This window comes from Echeneis naucrates, chromosome 18, assembly GCF_900963305.1.
Source record: "Echeneis naucrates chromosome 18, fEcheNa1.1, whole genome shotgun sequence".
Classification (NCBI taxonomy): Eukaryota; Metazoa; Chordata; class Actinopteri; order Carangiformes; family Echeneidae; genus Echeneis; species Echeneis naucrates.
This window is the reverse complement of record NC_042528.1, coordinates 2,481,844-2,509,621: the sequence shown is the minus strand read 5'-3', so window position 1 is coordinate 2,509,621 and position 27,778 is coordinate 2,481,844. Positions and strand designations below refer to the sequence as shown.

The following is a 27,778-nucleotide window of genomic DNA, read 5'->3' as shown; positions in this document are numbered from 1 at the left end:
CTGAGCAGTGATTTCATGCCAAAGCTTTGCCAGAATTAGAGGTAGAAATGAATCTTTTCATTGACAAAGTCTAGCCAGTATTCATTATATTATATTTATTTACATCGACACATTTGACAGTTGAAAATAGTTTTATTTCAACCAATAAGGATTTATTTCATAGAACATTTTCATAGAGTAAATCAGTAAAAATTAAACAGAGATTTAAGTTAAACAGGTTGTTAAATGTCGCAGTTAGCATGCTGAGATGATGTTAGCAAAACGAGAATCAAGAAAGAAAAAGCTGCAAGAGAAAAAAAAACCAAAACAAAACAAAAAAACAATGCAATCTAATAAGGTAAAATAAAAATTTACAGATTGTGGCTCAACCTAAACAGGAGGAACTGGGAACATCAGAGCTCAAGACATGATGCAGACCAGCAGGCTTAAGTAGAATTCTGTAAGTGTGTGTGTTTGTGGGCAGGGGGCGGGACCTTCACTTTGCTGCCATCTCAGCTGTGAGCGCTCGTCTGGCTGGGTGGTGCAGGTGGAGAATATAAACCTCTGTTAAGTATTTAAACTCTTTATGTGCACGGCCCGACGCCCTCACAACACCATTCCTCCGCCCATGATCTCCATCCTCTGTGGAGACAAGACAAAGAATCAAGTGTGTGTTCAGTTAGAAAGTAACAGAAGTTACAAAAAATCATTTGGATTGATGGCGTTTTCAATATTTTTTTATTGTGGAGAAAATAACTTCCCCCATAAGACAATCTTGTTACTTCTTTTCTGTTTTCTTTATGCTCATTAGCTTTAATATTTCTTCTTATATTTATTTTTCTTTTCACTGAAAACGTGAACAAAAGCTTCTGCTTTATTACAATAAAAGAAGAATGTGCTTGCCTTTAGCTACCAGAGGAATAATTATTCTGGCATAACTGCCAGGAGTTAAGTACAGATGAGTGTATCAGCCAATGATAAGAAACTGAAATGCTATTGCTGTCGTTTGCGTACTGTTTTCAGCAGGTACACATTTATCATTTGTAATTGATTAACAAGAAAAGAAAATTCAGGAAACTTAAGAAAAACGCTTTAGATTAAAGGCTCTGATATCATTTAAATTCTCAAACATCAATATTTGTATTAGCCCCAGAAGACCACTCCCCTGACACCAAGAAGGCCGATACACCTTTATCAAATACAACCTTCGTCCACAGGGAAAAAAGATTTCTTCTGTAATTTTATAAAGTACTAATCTCACCACCATGAAAAAAAAAACATTTAAATGAAATGTCAGGATTACGCTTCATTATTTCAAGTTTTTTTTCCCCAGTTTTGTTTTCAAAGGAAGTTAAACTCTTTTTCCCCCAAATCCATGACAACATAATCTGACTGATGTGCATCCACCAATTACTGAAAACACGGTTGTCAGCTTAGTTTTAAGACTCATGACAGATCACGATTTAACATCAGCATTGTGCCCTCTGCTGGTCTCAAAGACACATCAACCAGGATGTCAGAGGATCAGACCAAAATCCAGAAAACTTTTCATTTGCTGTTACTTTTGTAATATTGTTTACCTGAGGTGGTTCTATGAAAGCCAGCCAATCAGACGAGTGTGTGGGGAGCAGTCCCATGGACTGACACTTGTAGATGGCCAAGGCCGAGCCCAGGAGGTTACCGATCAGGTAGACAAGGCCCTGGAGCCACTGCTGACTAGAGCTCTCCAACAGCTTGAAGGCTGAGACACAAGAGCACACAGGATTGAGTGAAATGTCTGAAAACGGACTCAGAAATCAACTTGACTTGAGATAACTAGAAGCCAAAGAAGCAGTGAATGTGGAGCCTGGACACTCACTGGCAGACATGGACATAAGAGCCTGTATGGGCCTCCAGGCCATCATGCAGACCATCATGATGGGGAAGATGGAGATGGTGTTGCCCGACATGTACATGATGAACAGATTCATGGGGATCTGCTTTAAGGGCCCGAGGGCCACATCCCAGCAACGCTGCACCACAGAAGAAGAGAGTCAGCAGATCATCACTGCAACTATCGAACAATGTTATACATATTACATATTCTGGCCACCAATAGGCCCTTTAACACTCCCCACACACTCTCATTTACCATTTTATTAGGTACGCCTAGTTAAGTCTGAGTCCTGCAGCCTGAGTACACTGTGCAGCCATAAATTTTATCTTCATGAGGGTTATAATGGTCAGCTCAGCCAGGTGTTAATTCACCTGTGCAGCTGGCGTTGGTGTTGCTTCATACTAATGAGTGTTTTTCATGTCATATTTCATCCTTTCCATTTCAGCCTACTAAACTGTCAGCCATTGGGACTGTTAACTCTCATTGCTTCTATTTACCTTATTTACTGTTTTACTGACATACATTTATGAATGTTGTTTTAATATTTTTGAATAGCCCAGTTTATTATTTCCCTAATTTCTCGGTTGCTTAGTTAAACATTTATTCGACTCACAGCCGGATTAATAAAGAAGAACAAGAGAGCTTATATACCACCATGATTAGTGGGAAACATCTTCAATTTAAAACTACAACAACTACAAAATGTCTCAATGTAGAAAGTGGAAATAAAGCACCAGCTTTCCTCACCTTCTCCACCAGGTTCTTGTCCGTCTCCTGGATGCTGGTGTCGGGGACCGGTTTCTCAGAGTAGCCGATGGGGTAAATAACGTCTCCCTGACCACCCTGCCGTTCGCTGCGACTCCTGCAGCACCGAGGTGAAACAAAGAGTTCCGTTTTTACTCATCACCAACCTTAAAAATGTGGATTGGTTTTGCAGGACATGTTTATGTTGTCGGTTTAATGTGAGAGTTCCAAGTTTTGTTTTGTTCTTTTTGTGGGGGGATGTCTTTGCAGAGTAAATCACATAAGCCTTGATGTTAGTGAGTTAAATACATTTGAAACGGAAATCAGCACTTCCGTTTCTGAGCAAAAACACACAAACTATTTGTTTAGTTCACTTTAAAGTGTTTGCTCCTCACCTTGTGTTGCCCAAACTCAGCTCCAGAGCCCACTTCATCCTCCGGGCCGCACTGCCTCCCCTCGTCGACAGAGCTCCTGCTCCTTGCCCCCCTGGAGATGCCATGGAACCTTAGTGACAGAGAGTACCTACAGAAGGTGAACAACAATCAACAACAAGTCAGCCATTAAAAAGTAAAACATAATGACAAATCAATGTGGGAGCTTCTGTTAATGTCGTCATCATCTCACATTTCTGGATGAAGCAGTCTGCTCACACAGAGCTCATTTTATGGTGATTTTACGTTTGACCTTAAAATCTTTATGTTTTCTGTGTTTTTTGTCTTTAGTCAAATTTTATATTCCGACCATCTCAGACACGATCATTTACTCGGCTGTATTATTTTGGAAGGGTTGAAAAAACAAATTGAAGTTGAATCAGTTGAATTTACCTCAGTTTCTTTTGACCAAGTGTCGAAAATGTAACTTAAGATGACCAAACACGATCGTTTTAACAAATCTACAAAAAAACGACGCAGATAAGGATGTTACGGTCGTTTAACGCCAACGTTATGTCCAAACAAACCGACACGACGGAACTACACTGTTACCTTATAAAAGCATCCAAATCTCTGCTGTCCGACTCTTTTGTCGTTGTTTTTTTTTCCGATTAAATGAAAAATTTGCAAAGAGGAACAGAGGACTGCTCTCGTCGCTCGCTGATTACTCGTCCCGCAATGATGACGTAGTAACCTCGACGAGGGGTGATTGCGTCACGCTTAAAAAAAAAAACCTCTCAAAGCCTTTATGGATTCTCGAGTATTTAAATAATTTAAAACTAATTTAAATTAGACTTTTTTTTTCAGAAAAACAAAAACTACGACCTTTTATTTTGACTTAATGTAATTATTTTTATTTATCATTTTTATTTGCTCTGATGTGGATTTAATTACCTCCTTTTGAGATATTTAATATCTACATGAATTAAATTAAATACAAGAAAAAAAAAAACATAAGCTACCTAAAAAATAAAAGACAACAACAGATGGGCAAACGAAGTATAAGAGTATGAAATCTTTTATTACCTGGGACATTATCATTGTTGTATCCTTGTTCAGCTGTTTTACAGTAAACATCCCATAAACAAAAAAAAAAATATATATATATATATTTTGTGCAATCTTTACGTCAGTTTAGGGAAGAGTTATCATTACTCACTGACATGTAAATGAAGCAGTGCAAATTGAATCTTAAAGTGATTGTGTGTTAAAGGCGCAGTGGCTCTCTACAGTGAGCATTGTTAAGGCACAGGTATACTCAGGCATAAACGTCAAACCTTTAACAACAGTGATCCCATTGTTTCGTCACTGTTTGACAGCAGTTACATATTTAGCCTAGAGCTCATTAGTTGTTTCAGCATCACCACAGGATTTGATTTGGTGAAAACATAATACTCCATAGTCTTAAATTAATGTGTTCCTCAAAGACTAAATAATCTGAGGACCATTTTCTATGCAGAAATGTTACATTTCCTTTCTCTTTTTGCACAACAGAGAAATATTAAGACAGAAGTAGTTTTGTAAATACAAAATAATGCAAGCAGCAGGTAATATAAGTGGTTTCAACACGTACAAATCATCCATGTGCAATGTGTTATTACTAACCAAAGAACTGGGATTGTATTTATTTTCCAGAAACTTGGACACTGACATTAATTCAACAGTTGCATGTACGAGGAACAGACTAGTTTGACCACCTGAGATAAAATATCTTTCTAAGTGTAAACAGGCCCTGAGGAGCTGAATACATTCTGTGTTCACTGGCTCTAGGAATGTTTCATATTCTACCAGATGAAGTAGAAAACGCGACAGATTTTTGTTAATCTCATAAACAAGAGGAATGTGCGAGTGCAAAGATTTTCTGACAGTGACAAGACTGAGATCCTGAGGACAACATGTCTGGGTCAGCTGTTGAGCATGAAGAGGGTGTGTGTGTGTGTGTGTCTGTGTTGTCTGTCCACATCACTTGTACAGGCTCAGTTCAGGACTGTGGTACAGACACATGTATGAGTCACAGAGCAAACGGCGGGCGGCCTCCTGTAATGAGGCGGTGTCAACTCTGCTCAGCTCGTCCTCCGAGAGGCTGAGGTAGCGACCCACCTCAGGACACGCCTTCACCCGTGGGATGTTGAAGCCATTTTCGCCACCTGGGTGAGAGCGCACAATGAAACAGGAGCCCTTTTTTTGTACTTGTGTTATGTTTGATTCTGTAACTTAAGTGCTCTCACCTTCCCGGTCTGCCATACTGTCAAAAAACAGCCAGTCGGTGGGGAGCGGCCCATGTTTGATGAAGCTCACGTAATGACTGGTCTTGATGCACGTCACAGCAAACAGAGACATCCGTTGGCGAGTGCAGGGCAGAGGGCGGGTCCATTCCCCTTTGGGGACACGAACCTTCACCGGGCTGTGAGAAGTCCGTTTCCTGTGACTGTGGACCTGATAATCAGCAGATGGTACGAAACTTTTTAATCAATACATCAAAACAAAGTTAAAAAGGAAAAAGGTTACGGATAAAAAGAATTGGGCTGCTGTGAACTTGAAAAATGTATCCAGACATTTCCTTCTCTTTTCTCACACCTTCTCATGTGGTTACAAAGTAGTCTCAGGTCCAAAGTAAGAAGTGGCTACCTGTGTGTTGCAGGTGGGGCAGTACTGTTTGAGACGACCGGGAGTGATGTCTAGATCTTCATAACACTGCAGACACTCCCACTCAGCCACAGCCTGACAGATGCTGCACTGCCTCAGAGCTACAGACAAAGATTTAAGGAGCACCTCAACAGATTTAAACTCATAAATTATAATAATTCAGACTAAAGCAACTGAAAATAGACCTGAAAAAAAAATAAAAAAAATGCTTCGATATTGACAGGTTCCATAAGTTGTTCTTACTGTCATCCAGCAGGTCTGTGATGTCCAGGCTGAGGGTGGGCAAGATGGCGTCAAACATTTTGAAGTCCTTCCCAAATCTGGGCATGAGTAGCAAGAGGCAGGAGGGAGCCTGAAGAGGTGACAAGCACCCAAATTTATCATGTCATGTTTTCTGTTTCTTTGAGACCCATAAATTCTCCCACTCTGACATCTGCAGTGCGTTTCTGTTACCTCAACAAACTTGAGGCCGGCGTGGAGGAAAGAGGACTCCAGCAGTGCCTGCACGCTGGCGACTCTCATCCGATCGGCCGATGGCGAGGAGACAGTGATGGGGGAATTGATGGGTGAGCTGGGTACGGGTGAGGAGGGAGTTGAGGGAAGGGCGGGTGGGAAGAGCTGGTAGAGGTGACACTCCTGAGGCTGCTGTGTCATCGATCTGGTAGAGAAGAGGAGTTGGTGTCACTGAGAGAGGAAACTTTCTTCAATCAGACACAAAATCACTCTGATCAGATCAAAGTGATTTTTTTATTCTGTTGATCTTCTTTAAAACCAAAATGGAACTATAATCTGACTCTGCATACTTGTGAATTTATTAGTTGTTTAAATCTGTCAAATGCAATGTTGTAGTCTGTGTGACTTTTTACTTCAGAAGCAAAAAATTTAAAATTGTTTATTTGTGTACGCAACTGGTTGCAGGAACAAGTAATAATGTAAAATAGGACAGTGTGACCAAACCTGATTTTGAGGAGTGGCTCGACTCTGAGGAGCTGGAAAAGCTTGTTGAGGAACTCTTCAGGATCTGACAGACAAAACAAGAGCAGCAGGCCAGCATTTCTTAGTCCAAACAATGAAACACTGTGCAGCTGCAGGGAACTGATGGAGGACTACAGGAGAACACAGACCTTTCTCCTGGTTGGTGAAGCCTGTGTCACTGTTTACAGCCTCCAGCAGTCGCCTCAGATTCATGGTCTTACTGGCACATACGTAGCCATACCTGGAAACACACCGGTGCACAAACAGTTCAGGGAAAAATAATTGTGTGTTAAAACCTGCAAACAAGGACCAGTTACAAGTTAAAAGACATCAAAGAGATCAAACAGGATGGGAAACTACAGTATGTTATGTTGTCATTGTCACACCAAAACAAAAATCCCCTCATGTAGCTCACGTTAACACATTTACAGACCTTCGAAGGGGGTTCACTATCTCACAGCGCAGCAGGTCTTGAGCCTGACTGGAGTTTTGGTCAGCATGCCGGTCAGATGGCCAGAACAACACCCAGTCAGCTGAACTACAGCAGGAGAACAGACTAAAGAAAGAGAGACACATTTATAAAACACTCAACACCAAACTTCCTTTTTCTTGCCACAGTGGTTGAAAGCAACTCTCATTCTACTTTTATATTTAACATTTATTTTCTTCTACTGGTGTTAGCTAACCAGCAAGCCTCAAGCTGCATTGCACTGTCTCATCGTTGTCCCCCTATGAACCACTGCAGTGTCTCCACTGCTCAGACGATGTGTTGTATTATAACATTTTGTCTTGTAAACACAAGCTTGTTCCTGACAAGCTTAAACAGCTGCTAATCCTGAAGTTGGTTATGTAGCGATAACAAATCACAAATGGCTCCTCAGCGCTCAGTGGTTGGGGCTGTGCTCTAAGCTGTTTATGAACTTTATGAGGAGACATTTCCAGATGTTACCTGAACAGCGTAGCGTCCAGGTAGCAGGAGTTGAGGTGACCTTGGATGCCTCTCTTCCAGCCCTGGTAGAGCTCTCTGGCCTCGTCTCCCTCCAAAGGGGGGGTGTGCTCCTCCACCCGCTCACTGCCCCACTCTGCAAAGGCTGGGAGGGACACAGAGGACAGTGTTTAACATCACAGGACAACTACCTGCTGCCTGCTTCTTCCACCGGGTCGCCTCGTAATGAGGGCAGGGGGATCCCTTCACAAACCCACTGATGTCAGACACTACAATCGGGCTTCCCTACCTATTGAGTTGCACCGCTCCACTTGATTGACAGGCATCTCAGGTGCGGGGAACCTGGAGTCCCTCCTACAGTTACGAAGCTTGACGAACAGCCCCTTGTTGGCCGGACAGCGGAAGTGCCGTTCACCAAGATAACTGCCGTCTGTTCCTGCAGACAGCTCCTGATCCTGGTGCACACACACACACACACACACAGCAGGTTTGTTTGATCAGGCTGTTCAATTGGTCACAACCTCTAAAGAAACAACACTTGGGACTAGAGCACATTTGAACACAGCACTTAACCTCACCAGCTCTATTCCTGCCACTGGTTCAGAAATCCCGTTGATCCGTCCAATCCAGCAAATGACTCCAAAAATCGGAGGATCATTCACTTCAACCATCGAGCCCACCTCCAGCTTGCCCTCCAGTCCCACCTCTCCGTTCTCCTCCGTGGCTCCGTGGAAATCTGGAGACCTCAGTGGGGAGGGAGGGCTGTGCATGCCGTTGGTGTGTTGTGGTTGCTCTGCAGCAGTGGGCGATGTTGGACTGCGGTGCTTCGGAGGAGGGACGGGCAGAGCAGGCAGGGGTTTCTGGGTGGGTTTGGGTGGTGGCAGTGGGGGGGCTTTAGGAACTTGTTTGGGTGGGGGTATCAAGGCGACCTTTGGGGCTGAGGCAGATGGTGACGTGGGGCCTGGTTTAGTGACAGGAGGTGGAACTGTCTTCAGGATGAATTTGGGCATTTGAGATGGATTGTGACGGTGGGATTTTGTTTCTAAGGGAAAAGAAGTGAAGGAGAGAAAACTAAAGTTTTTCTCTATTTTGTTTACACAAAATTTACAGCCAAATGTGCATATATCGTATTATAAAGGACTTTGAATAAAAGTGTCAGCTAATACCTAACCTGAGTTTGAGTCTGTTTCCATACCTGAGGAAACCTTGGAAGCAGACAGAAGTACTCCGTACTCTGGTGATGGAATGTTGCAGAGCTTCTCCTCTTTGTAATGGCCGTCCCAGTCACCAAAGGGATCGTCCTGTGAGTGAAACACAAAACAACAGACTGACGTTGGTGCAACTGATACACCAAAAGTAGTAATTAGACTTAAAAAAGAAAAAAAAAAGAAAAAAAGAAAAAAAAAAAAGCATAGTATTAAATGCAGACAATCTGTGGTGACACCTGGTGACTGTGACGTCCAGTTAACATGCAAAGTAAGACTAGCTGGCAGCTTTTGCAGAAAATGTATATGAATTCTGCTACATGTTAAGCAAAAACATTCTCTTATTTTAACCCCACTGGACAACTGTATCTACAACTTGTCTGTATGTGCTTTTAATGAGTGGTTAGATAGTTCAGATGCTTCTTGACCTCTCCAGCCACATCTGTCTTCCTTTTTCCTCTAGTTTAAGGTGAAAATACAGTCAAACTAAAAATATAAAAATAATTTGTGAGCCTGGACTTCTGCAATGCACCAGAATAAGTTTTGGGAAGTTTACTTTTTTTCCACCATCAGACGAAGGAATGTGTTTCCTCCACGTCCAGTGTTGTACCAAAATGCCTACTACAGAAAGAGAACACACACAACCCTATTTTCCTGCAGTCCCAGTTTTATGTGTCATACTGACCATCAGAATGCCGACATACATCCCTGATGAGGACCGGCCGGGTAGGGGGCCACAGAAGCGCACCTCCCCACTGTAAACAGTGTCATCAAAGGGAAAGCACACACGCTGGCCAACACTGAATGCTGGAGGCGACAGGGGAGTTCGGTCCTGGATCTGGTTTTGAGTGGCCATGGGCGCTGAGTCTGCTGTCCGAGACATGAGGCCCAAATTCTGAGGGCTGCTTGGATGATGCTTATGGAAACTAATGTGATGACTATGGTGCTGCTGCTGTTGTGGCTGTTGTCGTTGCTGCTGCTGCTGCTGCTGTTGGTGTTGTTGTTGTTGTTGTTGTTGTTGCTGCTGCTGTTGACGATAAAATGGCCGGTGGTTGTTGCTATGGTCCCCTTTGCTGGGGTGACTGTTGCTGTTGCTGTTGTGGTGGTTGTCTCGCCTTTGTGCATCAGAAGGGTTTCTAGACCAGTTGCGTAGCCTGATTTCACTGGCTGGGAGAAAAAGGGCGCAGGCGTCTGGGCAGACGAAGAGCCGGTGACTCCTATAGGACCCATTGCTGATTCCTTTACCCACTGCAGAGCCCTGAGGCAGCGACAACAAAGGAAAAGAGAGAATTAGATTTTAATAACCAGTTAGAGGCATCACTTAAAGGCTTGGTGTGATCATGTAGAGTCTGCTACGCAAACATTGTCACTCTAGTTTTAACTAGACCAACTACTAGGGGAAATACTTAAGCTGCTATGTGTCGCTGCTGTGTTTACCAACTGACTGCTCATTGTGTACAGATGTGTGCTGAAGTTAGAAACAACACTCAAGAGACCAAGATGCAGGGGAAATGGTGCAGCTGTCAACCGGAAAACCCAAAAGAATTAACCAAATTAGCTCATTGTGAAGCTGAAAGCAGCTGCAGAGTTGACTGATGAGTCACTGCAGGTCCATCACTACAACCAACTCTGTATTAATTCTGATGATCAATGTACCAACTGAACTGCTCTAAAGATTTTATTATTGTAATTAAGGTCAATAATCTGATAAGATAAAATCCAATCATACTACCAACAGACCTTGAGTTGTACCCCAAAATACACCTGACTGCTCCCTCTGGTTAGTGGCCCGACGTATTTCAGCTCTGCCTCAGCCAACCCGCCCTGTTGACCTATCTGGACCCACAGAGGGGTACCGATGGGCAAAGAAGCCAGCTGTTGCAGCTTCCTGGGGTTGCCTGAAAAACACAAAACAATAAAACAATGAAAATTTTACTCATCTAGGGAAGAAACAGGCAGAAGGTAATGACAGCTGATTAATGTTTGATGGAAACATTTTGGTAATAAATATTTAAATAAAGGAAGGCAACAGAGAAGTTGTGTACTGTTTGTAAGAATCCATTACTGTGTGCTGCCGGTTTTGAGCAATAAATCAGCCATTCTTGGAGCCATTTTCAGTAAACCACCAGCCAGAGAAGACAAAAACAAAAGGGATCTGGCTCTACTTCCCATTTTCCACTTGAACGACCCATAATTAAAGACTGCATTGAGACGCACACACTATCAAAGAGATCTTGTTCCCAATTCGAAATGCAGTTGAGCAGTGGCCCTTATTTTGAAAAGCAGACCCTGCTTTATATGCCATCTTATGTGAGGTGCTGCTCCAACAGCTGCTACTTTCATAATATTTACCACTCTAGTCTGCATAGTGTAATGCCACTTTGACAAATATTAGTGCATTACTTAAAAGCTTCAGGCGAGTATCCAGATCAGATACAGGCTCCAAAAGGCCGCTGAGGTCACTGGGGACTTCGAGCAGGAACTTCTTTTCTAATTTGACCATGGCACCAGTGTCTAAGACCTGTGGGAAAACAAAGAAAATGTTAGTGGTGGGTATGAAAGGGGAGAGAGGCAACTGAATACGAGTCATATTTGTTCCAAGCATGTCCACTATTTTGAACAAGGTATCATGGAACGGAAACTTTCATCTGAGCTTCAGCCCTGAGCCATAATAGGAGACCTGAATTTGGATGGGTGAGCACGAGGAATGGGCCACCCAAGTTAGGTTCAAATACTAATTAAAGGAGATTCCACAAGAGAACAATTTTTAAGATTTCAGTTGTGATACATTCTCCTTTCCATCCTCAACATGGCAACAAAGGCCAGATAGACAACTTCTGCCATCAAATTGTTGCTCATGATGACTTATCTGATGTTGAGTCAGTAACATAAACTTTGGGTGAAGTGGGTTAAGTGATGATGCACTTCAGCCAAGATGAAATACATTTCAGTGGCATTAATGAACATATCTGAAATTATATTGTCAAAATAACTGATATTTAGATCAAATGTTTTAATTATAAATGCAAGAGCAACACAGCATGACAAAAATTACTGAAGTCCTGTATAAGTATGTGAGTACAATTTGGTAAACATCTGAAAATGTGATACCATTACACTTCATTGTTCTATTCTCATTATTGACATTATAATGTGAATGTTGCTGCTTTTTATTTATTTTTCCTATATGAAATTTGTGATAAGCCCAAAGTGGCCCTAAAGGAATGTAATAAAAGCCGTAGAGTCAGACTTTAGTCAGATGTAGAGATGTCCTTACTTTGACCCAAAGGCTGTCCCCTCTGCTCCGGCTCACATCCTGCTCCTGGCACATGTACCCCCGCAGCAGCCGAATGGTTCCTTCCAGCTGGTCCTGCACCTTCACGTCGGTCGAGCTCAAGAACATTTTTTGGGGGGGGCGGCGCTTCGGGATCTGCTCGTGAGCCCCCGACATGTTCACGGTGTCTTTACTTTATGTGCCGGCTCCGCGTGAGGATTATCAACCATTATTTTATCTGTTAAAAAAAAAAAAACAAGAAGAAGAATTAAAAAATAAAAAAGAAAGTTGTTTAGGAGTTAAAACGAGAAGAGAGAAGTCAGTTCACCTCCAATGAGGGTAACGGCAGGTAATTAAAACCGTCTTCTTCCGGACTGTTTTCTCTGCCATTTACTGAAAAAATGTACTAATGTAACAGAGAATGAAGCTCGGAGGTAACTTTCCCGCACACAGCAGGCGTTAAACTCACCAACGTGTCGGACTCCGGCAGTTAAATGTCTCCTCTCTCCACTTTTTAAAAAAACGACTCAACAACAACCCGCACCGAGAAGCAGGAAGCAGGTTGACTGACACCGCAGGGAGCCAATAGGGAGCGAGAGAAGTTCTGCGGGGGAGGAGCCTCAGCCAATCGGAGCGATTGTGGGCGTTTCCAGGAGAGGGGGGAAATTCCGTAGTTCTTTAAAGGCCAAAAAGACCCGAGCGGTTTTTATTTAATTTTTTATTAGATTTATTCGTTCATAAATAAAGTAGAAAAATATTTCCCAAAAATCATGGACTCTTTGTACAGTCACACTTCATATACTGAACAAGAAAAGAGAAATATTCTGTGTACAGTCCTTCTGAAAGTAAATACACCAAATTAAAAAGTGCAATGTCAAATGTGCATTTTCTGCCATTTCATGGCTCAACATATCATCACTGCTGCTGCAGACGTGTTACAGCATCATTAATGTCAGTTTACTTCAGTGGTACATGAAAAATGACTTCCCAGCCGTTTCTGGTTTCACACTATAAGGCAAAATGAAGATACTTCTATTACACATTACATGCACATATTTTTAATTTTAATAATGCCAATTATATAACAGGAGTGATTTTCCCTCTTCAGCTTGATACATTAGAATTATTTTATTTTCTTTGGGCGTGGGGGGATAAACTGTCAGGGGGGGGGGGGGACAGGCAATATATATATATATATATATATATATATATATATTTTTTTTTTTTTTTCCCCATATTTCCCAACTACAACTCCTCTCCTTTCAGATTTCTCTCGTCACATGTCACGGATTGGGAACCAGCAGCACATAATCTGCCCCCCATGTTTTAAAATATGAATTAAAACCTAAATGATTATATTGGGAAACAGAATGGAGTTAAATTACTGTAAATGATACAAATAGCAATTATCTATTTTCCACATGTGAGGAATAGGCTGCTCCATAAAACAACAGAATTAAATGAATCTGTAACATATCATCAATGTTACAGATTCAGCATAAACTGGGAACAGTGTGTGACAGCGACTGGCCCACATAATTCACAGACAGTACAGATTCAGATACGTTAACATAGACGGCCACTGAATGGTCCATAAGTAGAAAGCTCTCTACTTTCAGCTCCCAGTTTCGGGCTCATGTCTTCATTTAACCGGTCAGGATTTCATTTAATGTCTCATCCAAAAGACAAAGGCAGCTCTTCTGTAGATGAAAATGATTAACGGGATGATTTTAGCGTTTCTCCATCTCCATTTCAGCAACAAATCAGTGCAAATGCTAATGGACATGATTAACCTACAGTAACATTTTCAAGTCCTTGTGTTCACTTGTTGGTTGCAACAACAGCCCTCATGTCTGAGTGATAAGTTTGTCGGTCCAATTGAGGTCAGAACTGCGGAGACGATGGTTCTGTGTTAACAAAGTAGGTGGTGAGCTCCCCTTTGCCCTTCACATTGACAACTCCTCTGAGGGTGACGCTGTATCCAACACTCTCCACCACCTTGGCCGTCTCCTCCGTCACCTAGGAACAGAACGAGAGTCACAATTTGTTTATCTACTCAGCCACGAATGTAACCACTTCTGCTTCAAAAAGTTCAAACCTTTTAAATAAAGTTCAGAGTTTTTGACCTTCTGATCTTACTGGCAATAAGCTGCCAATGTGTATTTGAGTAATTTGCCTTTGTTCGAGTGATGACAGCAGGTCTACAGACAGGAAATGTGGCATGATAGAAAGTCCCCAACTTGATCACGGAGATAGATGAATATCTATCTCTGTGATTCATTCATCTATAAATATATACATGAACATAAATATAAATACATATCTATATCTATTATATGTTTCTCTCTCTCTCTTTTTTTTTTTTTTTTAAACAGACCTGTATCTTGTCCAGCACTCCTGTGCTATCCATTCTGCTGGCCACATTGACGGAGTTCCCCCAGATGTCATACTGAGGTTTATGAGCTCCAATCACCCCTGCGATCACTGGACCGTGGTTTATTCCTGCAAGTAAAAAATAGAGAGGGATGCATCAACAGAAAATAATGTAAAGTAGAAATATAATGTGTTTTTCTGGTATGGGCCAATAAGCTTTTTGTTTTCATTGGTACAAATGATATAAAAACTAAAATGATGCATATGCACTTTGAAGTGTGTATAAATACCACTGAAGGACAAAATAATTGGATAATCATACAATTAAAATCTTTCCTTTAACAATTAAAATGTACACCTTATAATTATAGCAACTCTTTGAGTTATAGAAGTAGATATAGATGAAGGACACAAAAGTATGTTGTGGTCATTTTGTTTTAAAGATTGAAGTACATTCTTTTTCTATGAACTCACCAATCCGGAGTTTGAAGCTGTTAAAAGAGTGCGTGTTGATAAGTTCCAGTTTGCTCATCAGAGCAATTGCAAATTCCACCATGGCACGCACATGACTGTAGGACATGTCATAGTTCTGTAGGGGGAGCCAGAGAACATGTAGCATATTCACATCAATAGATCCAGCAGAGTACATTTAAAATGATCAGTTCATGTTGAGGCATTTGTCAGTAAGGTGTTCAAATGTTGCTAACCTTTCTATCATCTCCTCGAGCTGAGTGTGTCAGGCCTGCAGCAGCCATATATGTACTGCCAATGGTTTTAATTTTCTCCACTGAGGAAAATTTGGGCTTGGAGAGAAGCTGCGTGAGAGGCAGGTGTGAGACAAAGATAGAAAAAGCAAGAGTAGTCAGAGACAAAATGTTCAGACCTGGAGATGTTGACAGGGACAGCATTCAATTGGATATTTATTTCTCATACCTCATCAAAGTCTGCTATGATCTCATTCAGGAAGCGCAAACACTCCAGACCGTCGCTGTTGGCGCTGCTCTCGCTGTAAAACTCTTTGAACTGAGGCACCGAGGCGAACATCACACACACACAGTCATATGACTGACTGTAAAGATCCTGAAAGAGTTATATTAAAGCAAAGTTAATTGCTCTGTTCCAAAAGATAATTTAGAGTGCGTGAATTATGTCGCCAGAAAACAATCCTGAACAATCCTGTTCAGCCAGCCATTGTTTGTTAATAAATCTTCAAAAAGGTTTCTTAACTGTATAACTAGTGAAAACCATCAAATTTTCCTTAATAAAATTAAAAGATACCTTCTTTACAGTAACGGAACGGTTAATTTTCCAACAATCTGTGGTTTCTAATTTGAAACACCAACCAGACAGAAAAACAAGGATGTGGACTAAAAATCAGCAGTACGACCCTGCTGTGACTGGTTTTATTTACCTGGTTCTGGACAGTTTTGCCAATGAAGAAGCAGGCGACGTGGAGCGGCAGGACGTTCTGGAGGAGGAGCTTGTTGACATTCTCCATGGTCTCCATCTCCTCTCTTTCCATTCGGAAACATCGCTCCAACAGGAAATCTACGCGGCAACCGAGCTCATCCTGAGAGTGAAGGAAATAGAAAGACGATGACAAATATGAACACATTTGGATACAAGTTATTTTGTTTTAAATTCAGTAAAAATATAACAAAAAAACACTGTACATGCAGACCTGTCTGGCCAGAATGAGGCCTACAATGTAAAAGATGACGAGCCAAACTCCAGACATGATTTGAGGGTCCTTCAACACTCCCGGCCTGCAATGAAACACATGCCAATTCACATATGTAGAGCCAAACACACTACTACATAATCTGGACTCACCACTTCAATCTTTTTTCCTTTTCCGTTATATAATACCCTAAAACAAGAGTGTCTCACATTACGGCCAATAGAGCCTGAGCCCCAAGATGGGTCTCTGTACACAGAAGGTTCTTGAATAAATGATAGTAATTTGAAACTACAGAAGAGGACTCAATCTGGACGGATGAGTTGCAGACAAAAAGGGCAGAGAATTTGACACCTTGGCTGAGCAGGGCCTGCTGTGATGACGGCAGGGAATGGTGAATGAATGTGGATGAATGGAAAGTGAACTCCAGAGGGATTACTGGGAGTCTGTGTGGAAAGTATAAGGATATATATATTCATGCCTGCACGTGTGCACGCATATTATCTGTAACAGCATGTTATCAGAAATGCTTGGTGCATGGAGTCATGCGGTGGCAGAGTGAATAAGTGGTTGGACAGGCTGTCCCAAAATACATTCTAAACAATGGAACAACAGCAGTTAAGCTGCTACATTATACCTTACACACTGTTTTGTCACTTGGCTTGGTTTCTGTTTTGTAAATTCTGTTACTCTTGCATGTATTACTATTTTGCTCGCCTTACATTTTTTGATGAGTGCTATAATGTCAAAATTGCTTACTTTGTCCAAACCCAAATCCTAACATTTTACAAAGACCCAAATTATACCCAAATATCCCAAATTTAAGAGGTTAGAACCACTGACTTTTTGAATAGTTTCCTAAGTAAATGATATAAATGTTTAAAGAATACCAAAATGGCGATAGCATCTTCACTTTTAGTTTGTCAACAGTTGAATTCAGAATCTTTATTTTGGTCCGAAAAGGCATCATTACATATCAAAGCTCATCTGTGTCATTTTTGAAATAATATCCAAACAGACACCTTAGAAATGAAAATCCCTGAGTTGACAGCATCACTCACTTTGTGTTGTTGTCGTACAGCAGGTTGATGAGGCAGAGGGACCTCGGGGCGTACACATGAAGGAAGAGGGCCAGGTAAACCACCACAGCCAGGGTGAGCAGCAGTACTTTCAGGGACAAGGACGTCCGGATGAACACGATCACTCCCAGCATGGCCAGCAGGCAGCAGTACAGATAGTACTGGAAGTTAAAGGTGAAAAGTAGGATTATGTGCTATTTTTGCAGGTTTTACATGTAGCAGTGTCAAGACTCACTGCTGTATTGGCAAAAGATGTATCTTCAAAACTAAAACACAAGATGTAATAATGATTCTGGAACTAAGAAAAGTACATCAGTATGTGTTTCATAGACATTGTAAAACTGTTTACAAAGGGGGAATCATGGTTAGAAAATACTTAAAATATCCTCACAGGCACAGTGTAGAGATTGAGTCCCTCCAGCTCTGTCCTATTTGCAATCACAGTACAGTTGTTTCCTGGCAGGAAGACCTGGAATTAAAAAAATGTGATTAACGGAGAAAAGAAATGAGAAAACAACGCTGGGTGAACAAGAACCAAAACAAAAAGGACATGATGGCAAATTAAGACAAAAAGGAAGATACCAGATTGAGGAATGCCATAAGCAGTGTGATGAGCACACAGATAGTGACCACGAACAGTCGCAGTGCCACCCTGGTGGACACGCCACGGGACAGTCCTGATATCCACTGGACACCCAGAGGCATCTTGGTGCGCCACTTCTGAAAAAGGAAAAAACATCCGAACACATTTATTACTAAAGCCCACCGTCTCCTCCTGCCTGCAGCACCATTCAGCAGATACATAAATCTGTGCTTACTGCCATGATTACAAATATTCAGGTCTCAGGAAGTTGATTTTCAAATTATGATACAGCAACGGCTAATAAATGACTACCAGGGGGGCAGGAAACAATCGTGCTTTTAAGTAAAGACTTCGACCTATTTGTTCACCATCTTGAATTCATCTCTCTGCCTCACTGTACGTTCTTTTTAACAGTTCCTGTTTTAAATGTCAGCTGCCACTGACCATCTGTGGGCTGGCCTAAGATTGCGTGCTGATAGAAAATTGTGTACTTCCTACCCATACCACACCACTACTCTCAATACAAACATGCCACCAGCGTTTAGTTACCTCTAAGTATCCGGTGAAAGCGATGGAAAGAAGCAGCACGAGTACAGGGAAGGTTGCACTGTAGGACACTGCCAACTCAAAGTTCCTAACAGGAAAGGGCATTCATAATTTACTTATTTCATTGAATGGAATTATTGCTGAATTAAGTATGAAGAAGTGTGAAAGTAAAATTCTGGTGCATGAATGAATGTGACCAAACGCTACTCACTTTTCAGAGACAAGCATCTGGACGGCAAAAAGAGTGACAAAAACCAAAGCAATGCAGCTTATTGAATGATGCAAACCCTTCACCTCTGACAGACGGAACTGCAACACAAATAAACACGTATGACTTCATTTCTTGTGTATGTTTAATTGTATGTTCGTAAGTTTGGTACTCTGACCTCAGACTGAAGAGTTACCTGTCTCTCCAGGACGATGTCATTAAACAGCAGAGTCAAACAGTTAAGCTTCTTCGCTCTCCTCCTGAATAACAAAAAAGAAGCGGAAATGGTTGTTAGGCCAGCACACAATGACAATAAACATTTACTGGAGTAAGAAAGAAATTTCTACAATGTACTAATAATGGTCAAGCAGTGAAATCTATTGGTAACAATGGTGGGAAAGAAATTTACAACAAAATGTACATGAAAACGCACCCTGCAGTGTCTAGTGTGTCCAGTGACCCCCGAGCACCATTAGGCACAACCAAACTGTGACAAAACAAGTACAGACACAATGTGAGACACAAGAGACATAACTTAATCCACAGCAGATGCTAGATATAATTGAATAATTGCAACACAAAATTTGACAAAATGTGTGGTTTTCCTTGAAAATAGTGTTTTCATTGTTCTTGTTGTACTTCAGTTAATAAGCACATTTTTTCCGATAGTTAACTTTTAATATTTGTCGGAACTTACAAGCCTGTGTTATTGTTCGGGCAGGGTGGTCTCTCCTGAAACAAATATACAAAAACATTCAACAAACCAAACAATACCTCTTTACTATATACAATAGAGAGTTTATGAGAAAATACAGCTTAGAGACACAAAGGATTGGACGTGGTGTCCTATTCTGATGAAAGAATATTACAATAATCATGTCCTTGTGAAAAAAAAAACATATACGTACATAAACAGACAATAGAAATTAGTGATTTATAAATATATGTTGCATCTATGTATTCTATACGACCACTCATATGCCTTTTTCTTTTACTTTATGCACACCTTAACATGTGTGAAAAATAAGAAAGAAATACATACAGGATAAAGCAGTGACTGGTTCCTGACGACATTGGCTTGGATGATTGGATTCTTGGAGGATGTGGCATCAGGGTTGCTTAAGTCAGCAAAAGGGTGAATGGTCTTCCAGGACTGCAGGTACTGAGACATCCGGACTGATGCCCGCTGCCTGTTCTCGCCTGAAGCAAGAGAGTTCCCCTGAAAGGAAGACGGATAATTTAACTTTTCTTGCACGAGTAGCTCATCTAAAGTGACATCCTAACAATTTAGAAATTAGTATTTGCTAAGGAGCACTTGCAGATTTCTGGGATCAAAGGAACATCTGTTAGATTTTTTAAAATATGTTTAAAATGTGTTTTTCATATGTCAATGCCAGGAAAAAAAAATATGAAAATACAATACAAATAAAATTTTGCATGTACACCAACCAATTTAGGCCTCCTCGAGATGCTCTCCGGCTTGTGAGGGTCAATGACCAGATATGTTTTTCTGCCTTTAAGAAGAGGGTTCCTGCTCCCTCCGTCCCCATCCTCCACTTCGTATGCTCCATTCAAGTGTTTGAGTGTCTCTTCTGTGATGTGGACTCGTCTAAAAATAAAAAATATAAAAAACATTTAAAAGCAATAAAAAAAAATAAATAAAATAAAATCATGAACTGAAGGAATATCGTATTTGTCTCTGAGCAGTTTTAAGACTCACCCAGGAAGACCTCCTGACTCCATGTGGTTGGCCAGCGTTACATCATCTGACCACACGTCATATTGCCACTTCTGCAGACCGATCACACCAGAGAGAACGTTGCCGGTGTGAACGCCCACCCTCATGCTGATTTCAACACCTGTCGCCTCACGCAGTTTACTGCAAGGAGCCAAAAACACAGAATTATTTTTGTTTTGTAGAAATATTCAGACACCCTGACACCCTCCAAGTTAGTATGGAATAACTGCAATATCACCAGTCTGAGTAGCAGACATAGCAGTAACTGCCATAGGAGTAAAACTGCTCTTAATATTTAGATATTTAACATCTCTTATTGTGAAACCACCTATAAACAAACTCAGATGCCACAGTTTGATAGAAAACGATAGTATTGTAATATTACGCATTTATGCACAGAAGAGGTTTCTGGTTTGTCTTCCAGCGTTTCCCATGACAGAAAACACAGTGAGGCCTCTGAAACTGTTGCACACAATGCACACATCGTACTGCTTCCTAATTCTGTAACTTTGTGGTTTTGGCCGAGGGGGAAAGAGAAGGGATATAACAGTGGCATGAGACCAATGAGGAAGTCATACATGGTTCAGTAAAATTAGATGCAAAGTAAGAGGAATGAGGAGCTTTTATTCATACAGATGGAAAAAAACCTCACATCAAAAGAAAGCTGTCTGATCAGTACACAGAAGAGAGAAATGGGATAGAACAGGTTCAGATAAGATCAGGAAAATAGAGCAAAAACTGCAAGCACATTCTAGACTTAAAATAAACTAACCTGATGGCAGTGCACATGTCCAGCCCCATCTTAACACAGTTCCTGGCGTGAGTGGGGATTGGGTCAGGCAGACCAGATACACAGTAGTAGCAGTCACCCAGGATCTTAATGCGAAGACAGCCATTTTTCTAAAGATGGAATGAAACATGGGGCGTTGAGATGGAGAGCAGAGGGTCAGAAACAAATTTGTGAAGGAATGAAGGTCTCATTTCGGGGTTAGATGTGAAGATGCATTCACCTTGGCAATGGTGTCGAATCTGCCAAAGAGTTTGTTGAGCACGGCGACCAGCTCCTCGGGAGAGCAGGTGCTCGCCAGCTTTGTGAAGCCAACAATATCTGCATATAGGATGCTACACAAACACACACACGTATTTAGGCAATGAAATTATCACTAGAAAACAATCATAAAAAATTCTACTGAGGAATTATTTAACCCATGTAATATTTACATTGTTAAATTATGATTTTAAGCCTCAGTGCAACTACAGCTTTAATCTTGAAATTCCATAATTGCAATCAACAATGTAATGGTGAGATCACCTGACGTCTTTGTGCTTTCGTATGTAGAGGCTGTGAAAGTTGTGGAACTGGGATTCATTCCCGGTACTGCTCTTAGGCTTGGACAGCCTCTTTATCACCTCCGTTTTCAGCTCTCTTGCAATGTAGAGTGGCAACACTGACAGGAGGAGCTGCTCCTGTTGCCAAGGAAACAGATAAGGCGGGGGTTCAAATGTCCGTGAAGATGGTGGGTGATGAGGCTTTGAGACCTGTTACGCTCGGGCATTGGTTTACGGTGTGACAGAAGTGATAAACTGCTCACTGTTAGACTTTAAAGGAAACAGGCTGCCATCAAAGCCTACTTGAAGCGATGCTTTGCTTACTGACTGGACCACGTTTTATCTATTTGTTTACTTGCTGTGAATACGTGTCCATTTGAGTTAACCTATTCTATTGGCGCTGGGCTTGAGACAGGTCAATCATTAAACCTTTATTGACTTAATAGCCAGAAAAGCATACAGTAACCAAGCCTGGGCTGTCTAGGTAAAGAGCCTGTTAATGGCCACAATTACATTTAATGATCTTAAATTCAAGTCACTGAAAAAGCTGTGCAAAGAAAAACTGGATTAAGTTTCCACTATGTAGAAGCATCTTTTGTTTTGTTTTTTTCAAATATTAGAACTATAATAGAAACAGACATTAAATAAAATGTTACACCTGTTTTAAAAAGGTATTTCTTGGTCTGCCCACTGTCTTATGTTTCATTGTGAAACAGCCATGGTGTGCCTAAGAAATAGCTGGAAAAAATTTACATAAATAGATAAAAATAGTGTGAGTAATCTTCTCTGTGAACGAAGGGACAGACTGATTATTTAAACCAAATGTTGCCTAAAAAGTTTGAGGGTAAATTTTTAACCTGCTGATATTTCTTGATTTCCTTCTGGGAGCGTATGGCACTGAACTCCTCTCTCTTCTGATTAGATATCCTGAGATCGTGCTCTGTCGTCCACAGGTGGAAAATCCCAATACAGTTCACACACACAAACAGGATTGCATTTGCCACCAGCTGAGGAAGATATAACAACAGAGATCACTAACAGAAATATGACTAGAAAACACATGATGTTGGATTTGTGTGCATCTGTAGTGTATTTTACTGTTAACTGAGAACCAATGATATTTACACCGATAACAAGGCTCAAAACTTCTCTGTATGTTCTCTGTACTCACAAACCATTCACTAACAGCGGTGTGTAGACTAACCCATGCTGCTTTTTGAGACATGCAAAAGGCACACACATCTTGTTAGTGGCATGTCATTTCCAGGTTTTTTCCTATATTTACATTTGCAGCCTTATTAGATGCAGCTATTGTGTTTTTACACCTATAATAAACTCGGCACTGCTAAAGTGAACTTTGTTAATTGCAGGAAAGATGTTATATTATGAAAAGGAGGAAGGTGAAACTAAAAGGAAACAGAGTTATGCATTGTTAAAGTAACGAGGTGACATTTACATTAAGTTATATAAAGTGGGAAGTGCAAAAAAAAGCCATTTTATGAGAAACAATTACATGGAATTGGAAATGATTTTAAATATTTGAAAATATAAAAATCATCACCTGCACAGCCAGGTTTGGTGTCTCTGGGCTTTTGACAGAAACGTAAGCACTGATGATGATGATGTGTGAAACACTCGTCCCAATCCCAACCATGAGGGCCCAGGCCAGTGAGAGAGGCAGCACTGTGTAGACACTTATAGAGAGAAAGAGGAAAAATGCCACCTGAGAAAGTAAGAGAGGAGGAGAAAAAAGCGGTTAACGAATAAAAAATAAAAAAAACTTTCTTTCTTCCTTTTTGCATAATGCTGACCTGTTCCCATGCGGTGACAGGTCCTCCAGTGAAGATGAAGACCATGGCAATAATGTACAGCGTCCCCCAGACAAAGAGGGCCAGGGCTCCTCCACAACGTCTGACCGTGGCCAGCCACGGCAGACAGACGAGCAGGATGGTACTCAGGCAGAGAACCACGCCCAAGACCGCCAGAGCCCCTGCATGGAAAATCATGTCCTGTGCAGAGATGGCCAAGATTAATTTATTATCGCCTTCATTTCTCGATTTCACTAAAGACAGTACTGCATACTACATCATGTCCGCCACTGAATAGATGCATTTCAGTCACTCCTAAAAAAAAAACTACCCAAAGGAAGAAACTACTAAGTCAACCCCCCAAAAGATAAATATCTTAAGATGAAAACATCAGCAGATAAAGCTTTAATGTTTGTTATTTACTTTGCTGTAACTGATGTTTAATCCAATAATATCCAACTACAAACAGCAGCTCCAGTTTAACCAGATTTAAAGCAGGTGACCTACATGCATCCTGTTTTCACATGTACTCTTGGTGGAAAAGGGGGGGCGGTGAAGGCAATGAGCACTCCCCACTTTGAAGCATGTGCAGAATGTTTTGGTGTTTTGGAAGAACAGGTTTGATGCAACATTTCCTTAACCCTACAAAGTAAACTGTAATCGTTGGCAGTAACAACTGATGCAACAGTGAACTATTTTTTTTTTTGGCTTCTTCTTCCGCGTCGTCTGACACCATGAAGAGCACACATACCTTTTATAGTTTTGTACAGACCACACCCAATCAGTATATTTTTGTGTTCCCAGTGTGAGGTCTTTTCTCTGACAAACATCATTGTCAAACAAGTAACAATGTCAATTTGGGGTTTTTTGCCATTTCATAAATTGAGCAAGTCATAGATTCATAAACCTTCCAGTTGCAGCTTTCTTTCTCTTCATTATTTTCTTGAATAAACCAACTAAAAGATCTAAAATGGATTAAAACAAGTCCTCACATCTGAGAGGCTGGAACTAGTAAATATAATGATAATAATAGACAGTGACACATTCTCTCTGTCTCACCCTATGCGTTGTGGGGATGAGTACAATGATGACTACACAGAAGGCCAAAGACAGCAGCAGCCCAGACAGCATGGCCGGTGTCTCCTCCACACACTGCAGACAAGCCCTGTGGGTCGTCTGGTAGCAGCAACACACCCGATCTTTCACACTCTGCCTGGACTTGGAGCTTTGTCTGTCCTCATCTCCATCGTCCTCTTCAAAGTTGACATTGATGTTGTTCCTTGTTTGTGTGGCTTTGACTGACATGCTTTGGAATTCATCTGAACTGCCGCTGACTGAGTTTTCTGCCTTTGGTGGAACCGTCAGGTCTGTTTTGCTACTGTCAAGATGAGAAGTGTCCAAACTGGATTTTGTTAAACTAACAGGGGAGATGGGTTTCGCCCTGTCAAATGAGTTACCATCAAGGTCAGCTAACGCTTCATGACAGAGGTCAGTGCTGAAACTAGTCCAAACATAATCAGGGCTGGACTTTAGGCTGCTGTAGTCTGAGTCACTGCAATTGTTTGCGTGAGATGAGGCGTCTGTTTGGAGCCTATCACACAATGAATTCATCTGGGCATCGTGATCCATAGCCAGTAGGATCACTGGATTGACCTGGAGAGGTTCAGGCGCCTGAGCTGTCTTCACCACACCCACTTCTATGGAGTCCTGAGATTCACTGAGGGCTGAATGGCTCCCAACAGTAACATGGTTTGCATGTGCAGTAACATCCTTCTCTTTCTTTGTGCTGTCCTCTCTTTGCAAAGGGTTAAGGTCACTGGTTTGTTCAGGTTGTTCTACGCCATCTGTGGTTTTGCCGAGTTCATCTAGCTCCATCATATTTCCTCCTTCTTCATCTCTTTCAACCACAATGTCCGGCACTAAAATCCCTTGTGATGCTTCTTCTCCAGGCCCCATCTGATCCTGAAAAGTGGGAGATTTTGCAGACATAGTGACCTGAGTGAGTGTGGGGGGTCTTGCCATCTGATCGATCTGTCACTTTGCTTGTCTGTCTTCCTGTGAGCTTGTCTCCATGATGAACACACACAAAAACAGTGTTTATTTTCTCCTCACTTCCTTGGCAGGTGCTTTTTGCACCGAAGCAGGGACCTTCGGCCTCAGTCTGTGTCAGAATTTAAACAAACAAAAAAACATATAAAAAAATTATTTGTCTATTTCCAGAAACCCCTCGTTTTGAGTGAAATCTCAAAACAAAAAAGTTATCACAATGAATTATGGCGATGAAGATTATTTCAGACAGAGGTTACACAAAGATTGCTGCATAATCTGCCTTAGTAAGCGCTGATCCATGATGCATAGATGCACAGAAATTACAGTTGGGTTAGGGTTCATTGTTTCAAAATCATTTTCACTGCTTAACATTTAATGTTTTCGCTCTCATCCAATAATCTAGTTCAAGAGAAACATACCTGCACATGTTTTGAACGCCCATTAATGACAAAAATTCTTTTGTAATTTCTCCATAAGGCAAAAAAACTTGTTAGTCTAGCTGCAGGCTGCTCCCCAACAATGCGCTTTCACGTCCAAGGTACGCAGACACTGTTCAGATGTGTACTGGAATGAAATGCCAGCTACACGCCCACTGCGTGTTGAAGAAAATTTCCTGTCACCACCTACACACAGTTGTTTCTCCACCTTTGGTTCGTCTTCCCTGTCATCTCTGTCTCATACTGTACACACTGTACCCTATCAGTGTGGAAAATATAACTGTATCTTCCTCACACCCAACCTGCTCAAATGTCACCACTAATTTGAGGATTCATTTCTTATCTGATTCGGGTAAAGATCTGATTCAGTAGCAAGGTTACAGTAATTAACAGTAATTTATAAACAGTGATTTACCTGCGACACTCTTTTAAATGAAATAGCATCAATCAGGTTTCTTACATGGAAGATACTGTGACTTAGCGAGGCCAAAACACTTCTGCTGCTCGGTGTCACACTTTGACAGTACGTTTATTGTTCTTGCACCGGTGTCCTTTTTCCCTGTCTGCTGGTTTCACTACTCTGTTCTGTCACTGGAAGAGGGGTTTTCCAAACGTAACACAGACCTTTTTAAACCAAAATCAAACAAAGAGCCTAGTATTGTTTGAGTGCATCTTGCTTAAAGAGAGAAAGACCCCAAAAAAAAAAAAAAAAAAATACAATGGTTCATTTAATCTATGTTACCAGAGCTAATCTTAACAACTATAACTGATGAAGATGTTTTAAAATCTGCATGTTTCCCTCAGTAAGATGGCAGAAATCAGTAAAAACTACCAATCAGTCGTCCTCAAACTAACAGATTAAACACATTCACTTTCATGTGTGCTTGAAAATATAATCTCATGTTGACTGATGAATTAATCCACCAAATAAGACAATGATCCTAATTAAAATGAAATCAGTTTGGGTTTTTTTTTAGCTCCAATTTATGGCCAATTAAATTAGTTTTACCAGATGCTTTCACTAACAAAACTAACAGAAGACACAGTCATGATCAGATATTGATCTAAATATAAATAATATTTTAAAGATGGATGAATTACAGTTTGCAATACTTATTGCTTCAAACCACCGATTTAGGACATAAAAATACCAAAATACTGAAAGTAATTTAAAGTTTTCTTTCAAAATGATTTTTCTTACCTCATTTTTTTAACCGCTGTCGTCTGTCCAGTCAAACTTTCTCTTCCAGACTGTCGTCAAAAAAAAAAAAAAAAAAAAGCTCTTTTAAAAACCTTTTCCGGTGTTAATGTGTTTTTAAAAAAACCCAAATAATCCTCCAAAAAGCGTTTTATTTTTCTCCTTTTAGAGATTTTTTAGTGATTTCGTCCTGAAGGAAATCTCAAATCGACAGTTTGAGCTCGAGCCGGCGCGGCGTCCACGCGCGAGCTACTGAGCCCAACCGCCGCCGCGCGACAGGTGAGGGCGGGGGCGTGCACCTTGCGAGAGCGAGCGCGGCTACGAGCGCGGGCACGTGTGAACAGATGGAGGTAAACAAAGGAGGAGAGACGGATGGATGGATGAAGGTGGAGCATGAATGAGTGAGGAGATAAAGCAGATAATGGAGGAACCGTGAAAGTTCATTGTTGTTTAATGAAATTTATCATTCATTCATTTTTTTTTGTGTCTGTAGTTGCTTTGTGTCACCTTTTGGATTGCATCTTCCACAGTGTGTATTTGTATTTTACACAGCTTTGTGAATTGCCTTCTGTTCAGTAGCCTACAATATATTTTGAGCAGGTTTCTACAGAAGCACAAACTAAACACATTGTTGAATTGAATGATTCAACAAAAGTTAACCACTGGACTGTTGTGT

At 41.1% G+C, this 27,778-nt stretch overlaps 3 protein-coding genes across 4 annotated transcripts; all 3 read right to left on the bottom strand.

Annotated features, from left to right (window-relative positions):
• Positions 1 to 89: 89 nt before the first annotated feature.
• On the bottom strand, positions 90 to 3,708 carry emc4 (ER membrane protein complex subunit 4). Its single transcript, XM_029526442.1, has 6 exons — positions 3,583 to 3,708; positions 2,995 to 3,121; positions 2,603 to 2,717; positions 1,838 to 1,991; positions 1,560 to 1,720; positions 90 to 621 (listed from the first exon to the last, which is right to left on the bottom strand). Exons 2-6 carry the CDS (start codon positions 3,096 to 3,098, stop codon positions 586 to 588), a joined length of 570 nt encoding a protein of 189 aa, XP_029382302.1. The 5' UTR covers positions 3,099 to 3,121; positions 3,583 to 3,708; the 3' UTR covers positions 90 to 585.
• Positions 3,709 to 4,038: 330 nt separating this feature from the next.
• On the bottom strand, positions 4,039 to 12,618 carry cyld3 (cylindromatosis (turban tumor syndrome) 3). Its single transcript, XM_029526419.1, has 17 exons — positions 12,546 to 12,618; positions 12,080 to 12,314; positions 11,206 to 11,323; positions 10,543 to 10,700; positions 9,488 to 10,060; positions 8,793 to 8,898; positions 8,176 to 8,639; positions 7,887 to 8,052; positions 7,601 to 7,742; positions 7,085 to 7,207; positions 6,801 to 6,892; positions 6,634 to 6,697; positions 6,130 to 6,334; positions 5,920 to 6,028; positions 5,659 to 5,777; positions 5,259 to 5,466; positions 4,039 to 5,177 (listed from the first exon to the last, which is right to left on the bottom strand). The coding sequence occupies exons 2-17, from the start codon at positions 12,251 to 12,253 to the stop codon at positions 4,993 to 4,995; spliced, it is 3,006 nt and encodes a 1,001-aa protein (XP_029382279.1). The 5' UTR covers positions 12,254 to 12,314; positions 12,546 to 12,618; the 3' UTR covers positions 4,039 to 4,992.
• Positions 12,619 to 12,795: 177 nt separating this feature from the next.
• On the bottom strand, positions 12,796 to 27,343 carry LOC115058866 (adenylate cyclase type 4). Of its 2 annotated transcripts, none has more exons than XM_029526413.1 (26): positions 27,106 to 27,343; positions 24,478 to 25,579; positions 23,422 to 23,619; positions 23,172 to 23,333; positions 22,468 to 22,617; positions 21,594 to 21,748; positions 21,292 to 21,403; positions 21,054 to 21,181; positions 20,264 to 20,422; positions 19,993 to 20,152; positions 19,586 to 19,762; positions 19,241 to 19,275; positions 18,977 to 19,030; positions 18,740 to 18,803; positions 18,547 to 18,644; positions 18,339 to 18,423; positions 17,789 to 17,926; positions 17,598 to 17,675; positions 17,189 to 17,367; positions 16,131 to 16,215; positions 15,861 to 16,019; positions 15,383 to 15,529; positions 15,157 to 15,264; positions 14,924 to 15,038; positions 14,454 to 14,578; positions 12,796 to 14,095 (listed from the first exon to the last, which is right to left on the bottom strand). In XM_029526413.1, exons 2-26 carry the CDS (start codon positions 25,438 to 25,440, stop codon positions 13,961 to 13,963), a joined length of 3,969 nt encoding a protein of 1,322 aa, XP_029382273.1. In that variant the 5' UTR covers positions 25,441 to 25,579; positions 27,106 to 27,343; the 3' UTR covers positions 12,796 to 13,960. The 2 variants fall into 2 exon arrangements, with proteins under 2 accessions (XP_029382273.1, XP_029382274.1); XM_029526414.1 differs by lacking the exon at positions 27,106 to 27,343 and adding an exon at positions 25,887 to 26,024.
• Between the last annotated feature and the right edge of the window lie 435 nt (positions 27,344 to 27,778).

Excerpts from the sequence above, each read along its gene's own strand:
- emc4 (XM_029526442.1), bottom strand. The coding sequence starts at position 3,098 with ATGGCATCTCCAGGGGGGCAAGGAGCAGGAGCTCTGTCGACGAGGGGA. Across the intron at positions 1,992-2,602 it reads ACAAGAACCTGGTGGAGAAG|CGTTGCTGGGATGTGGCCCT; the intron begins GTGAGGAAAGCT and ends TCTGTGGTGCAG. Across the intron at positions 1,721-1,837 it reads TCTTATGTCCATGTCTGCCA|CCTTCAAGCTGTTGGAGAGC; the intron begins GTGAGTGTCCAG and ends CTTGTGTCTCAG.
- cyld3 (XM_029526419.1), bottom strand. The coding sequence starts at position 12,253 with ATGTCGGGGGCTCACGAGCAGATCCCGAAGCGCCGCCCCCCCCAAAAA. Across the intron at positions 8,899-9,487 it reads TGTATGTCGGCATTCTGATG|GACGATCCCTTTGGTGACTG; the intron begins GTCAGTATGACA and ends TTTCACTCACAG. Across the intron at positions 5,778-5,919 it reads CACAGACCTGCTGGATGACA|CTCTGAGGCAGTGCAGCATC; the intron begins GTAAGAACAACT and ends CTTTGTCTGTAG.
- LOC115058866 (XM_029526413.1), bottom strand. The coding sequence starts at position 25,440 with ATGGCAAGACCCCCCACACTCACTCAGGTCACTATGTCTGCAAAATCT. Across the intron at positions 21,404-21,593 it reads CGAAAGCACAAAGACGTCAG|CATCCTATATGCAGATATTG; the intron begins GTGATCTCACCA and ends GTGTTTGTGTAG. Across the intron at positions 19,763-19,992 it reads TCTCGAGGAGGCCTAAATTG|GGGAACTCTCTTGCTTCAGG; the intron begins GTTGGTGTACAT and ends TCTTCCTTTCAG.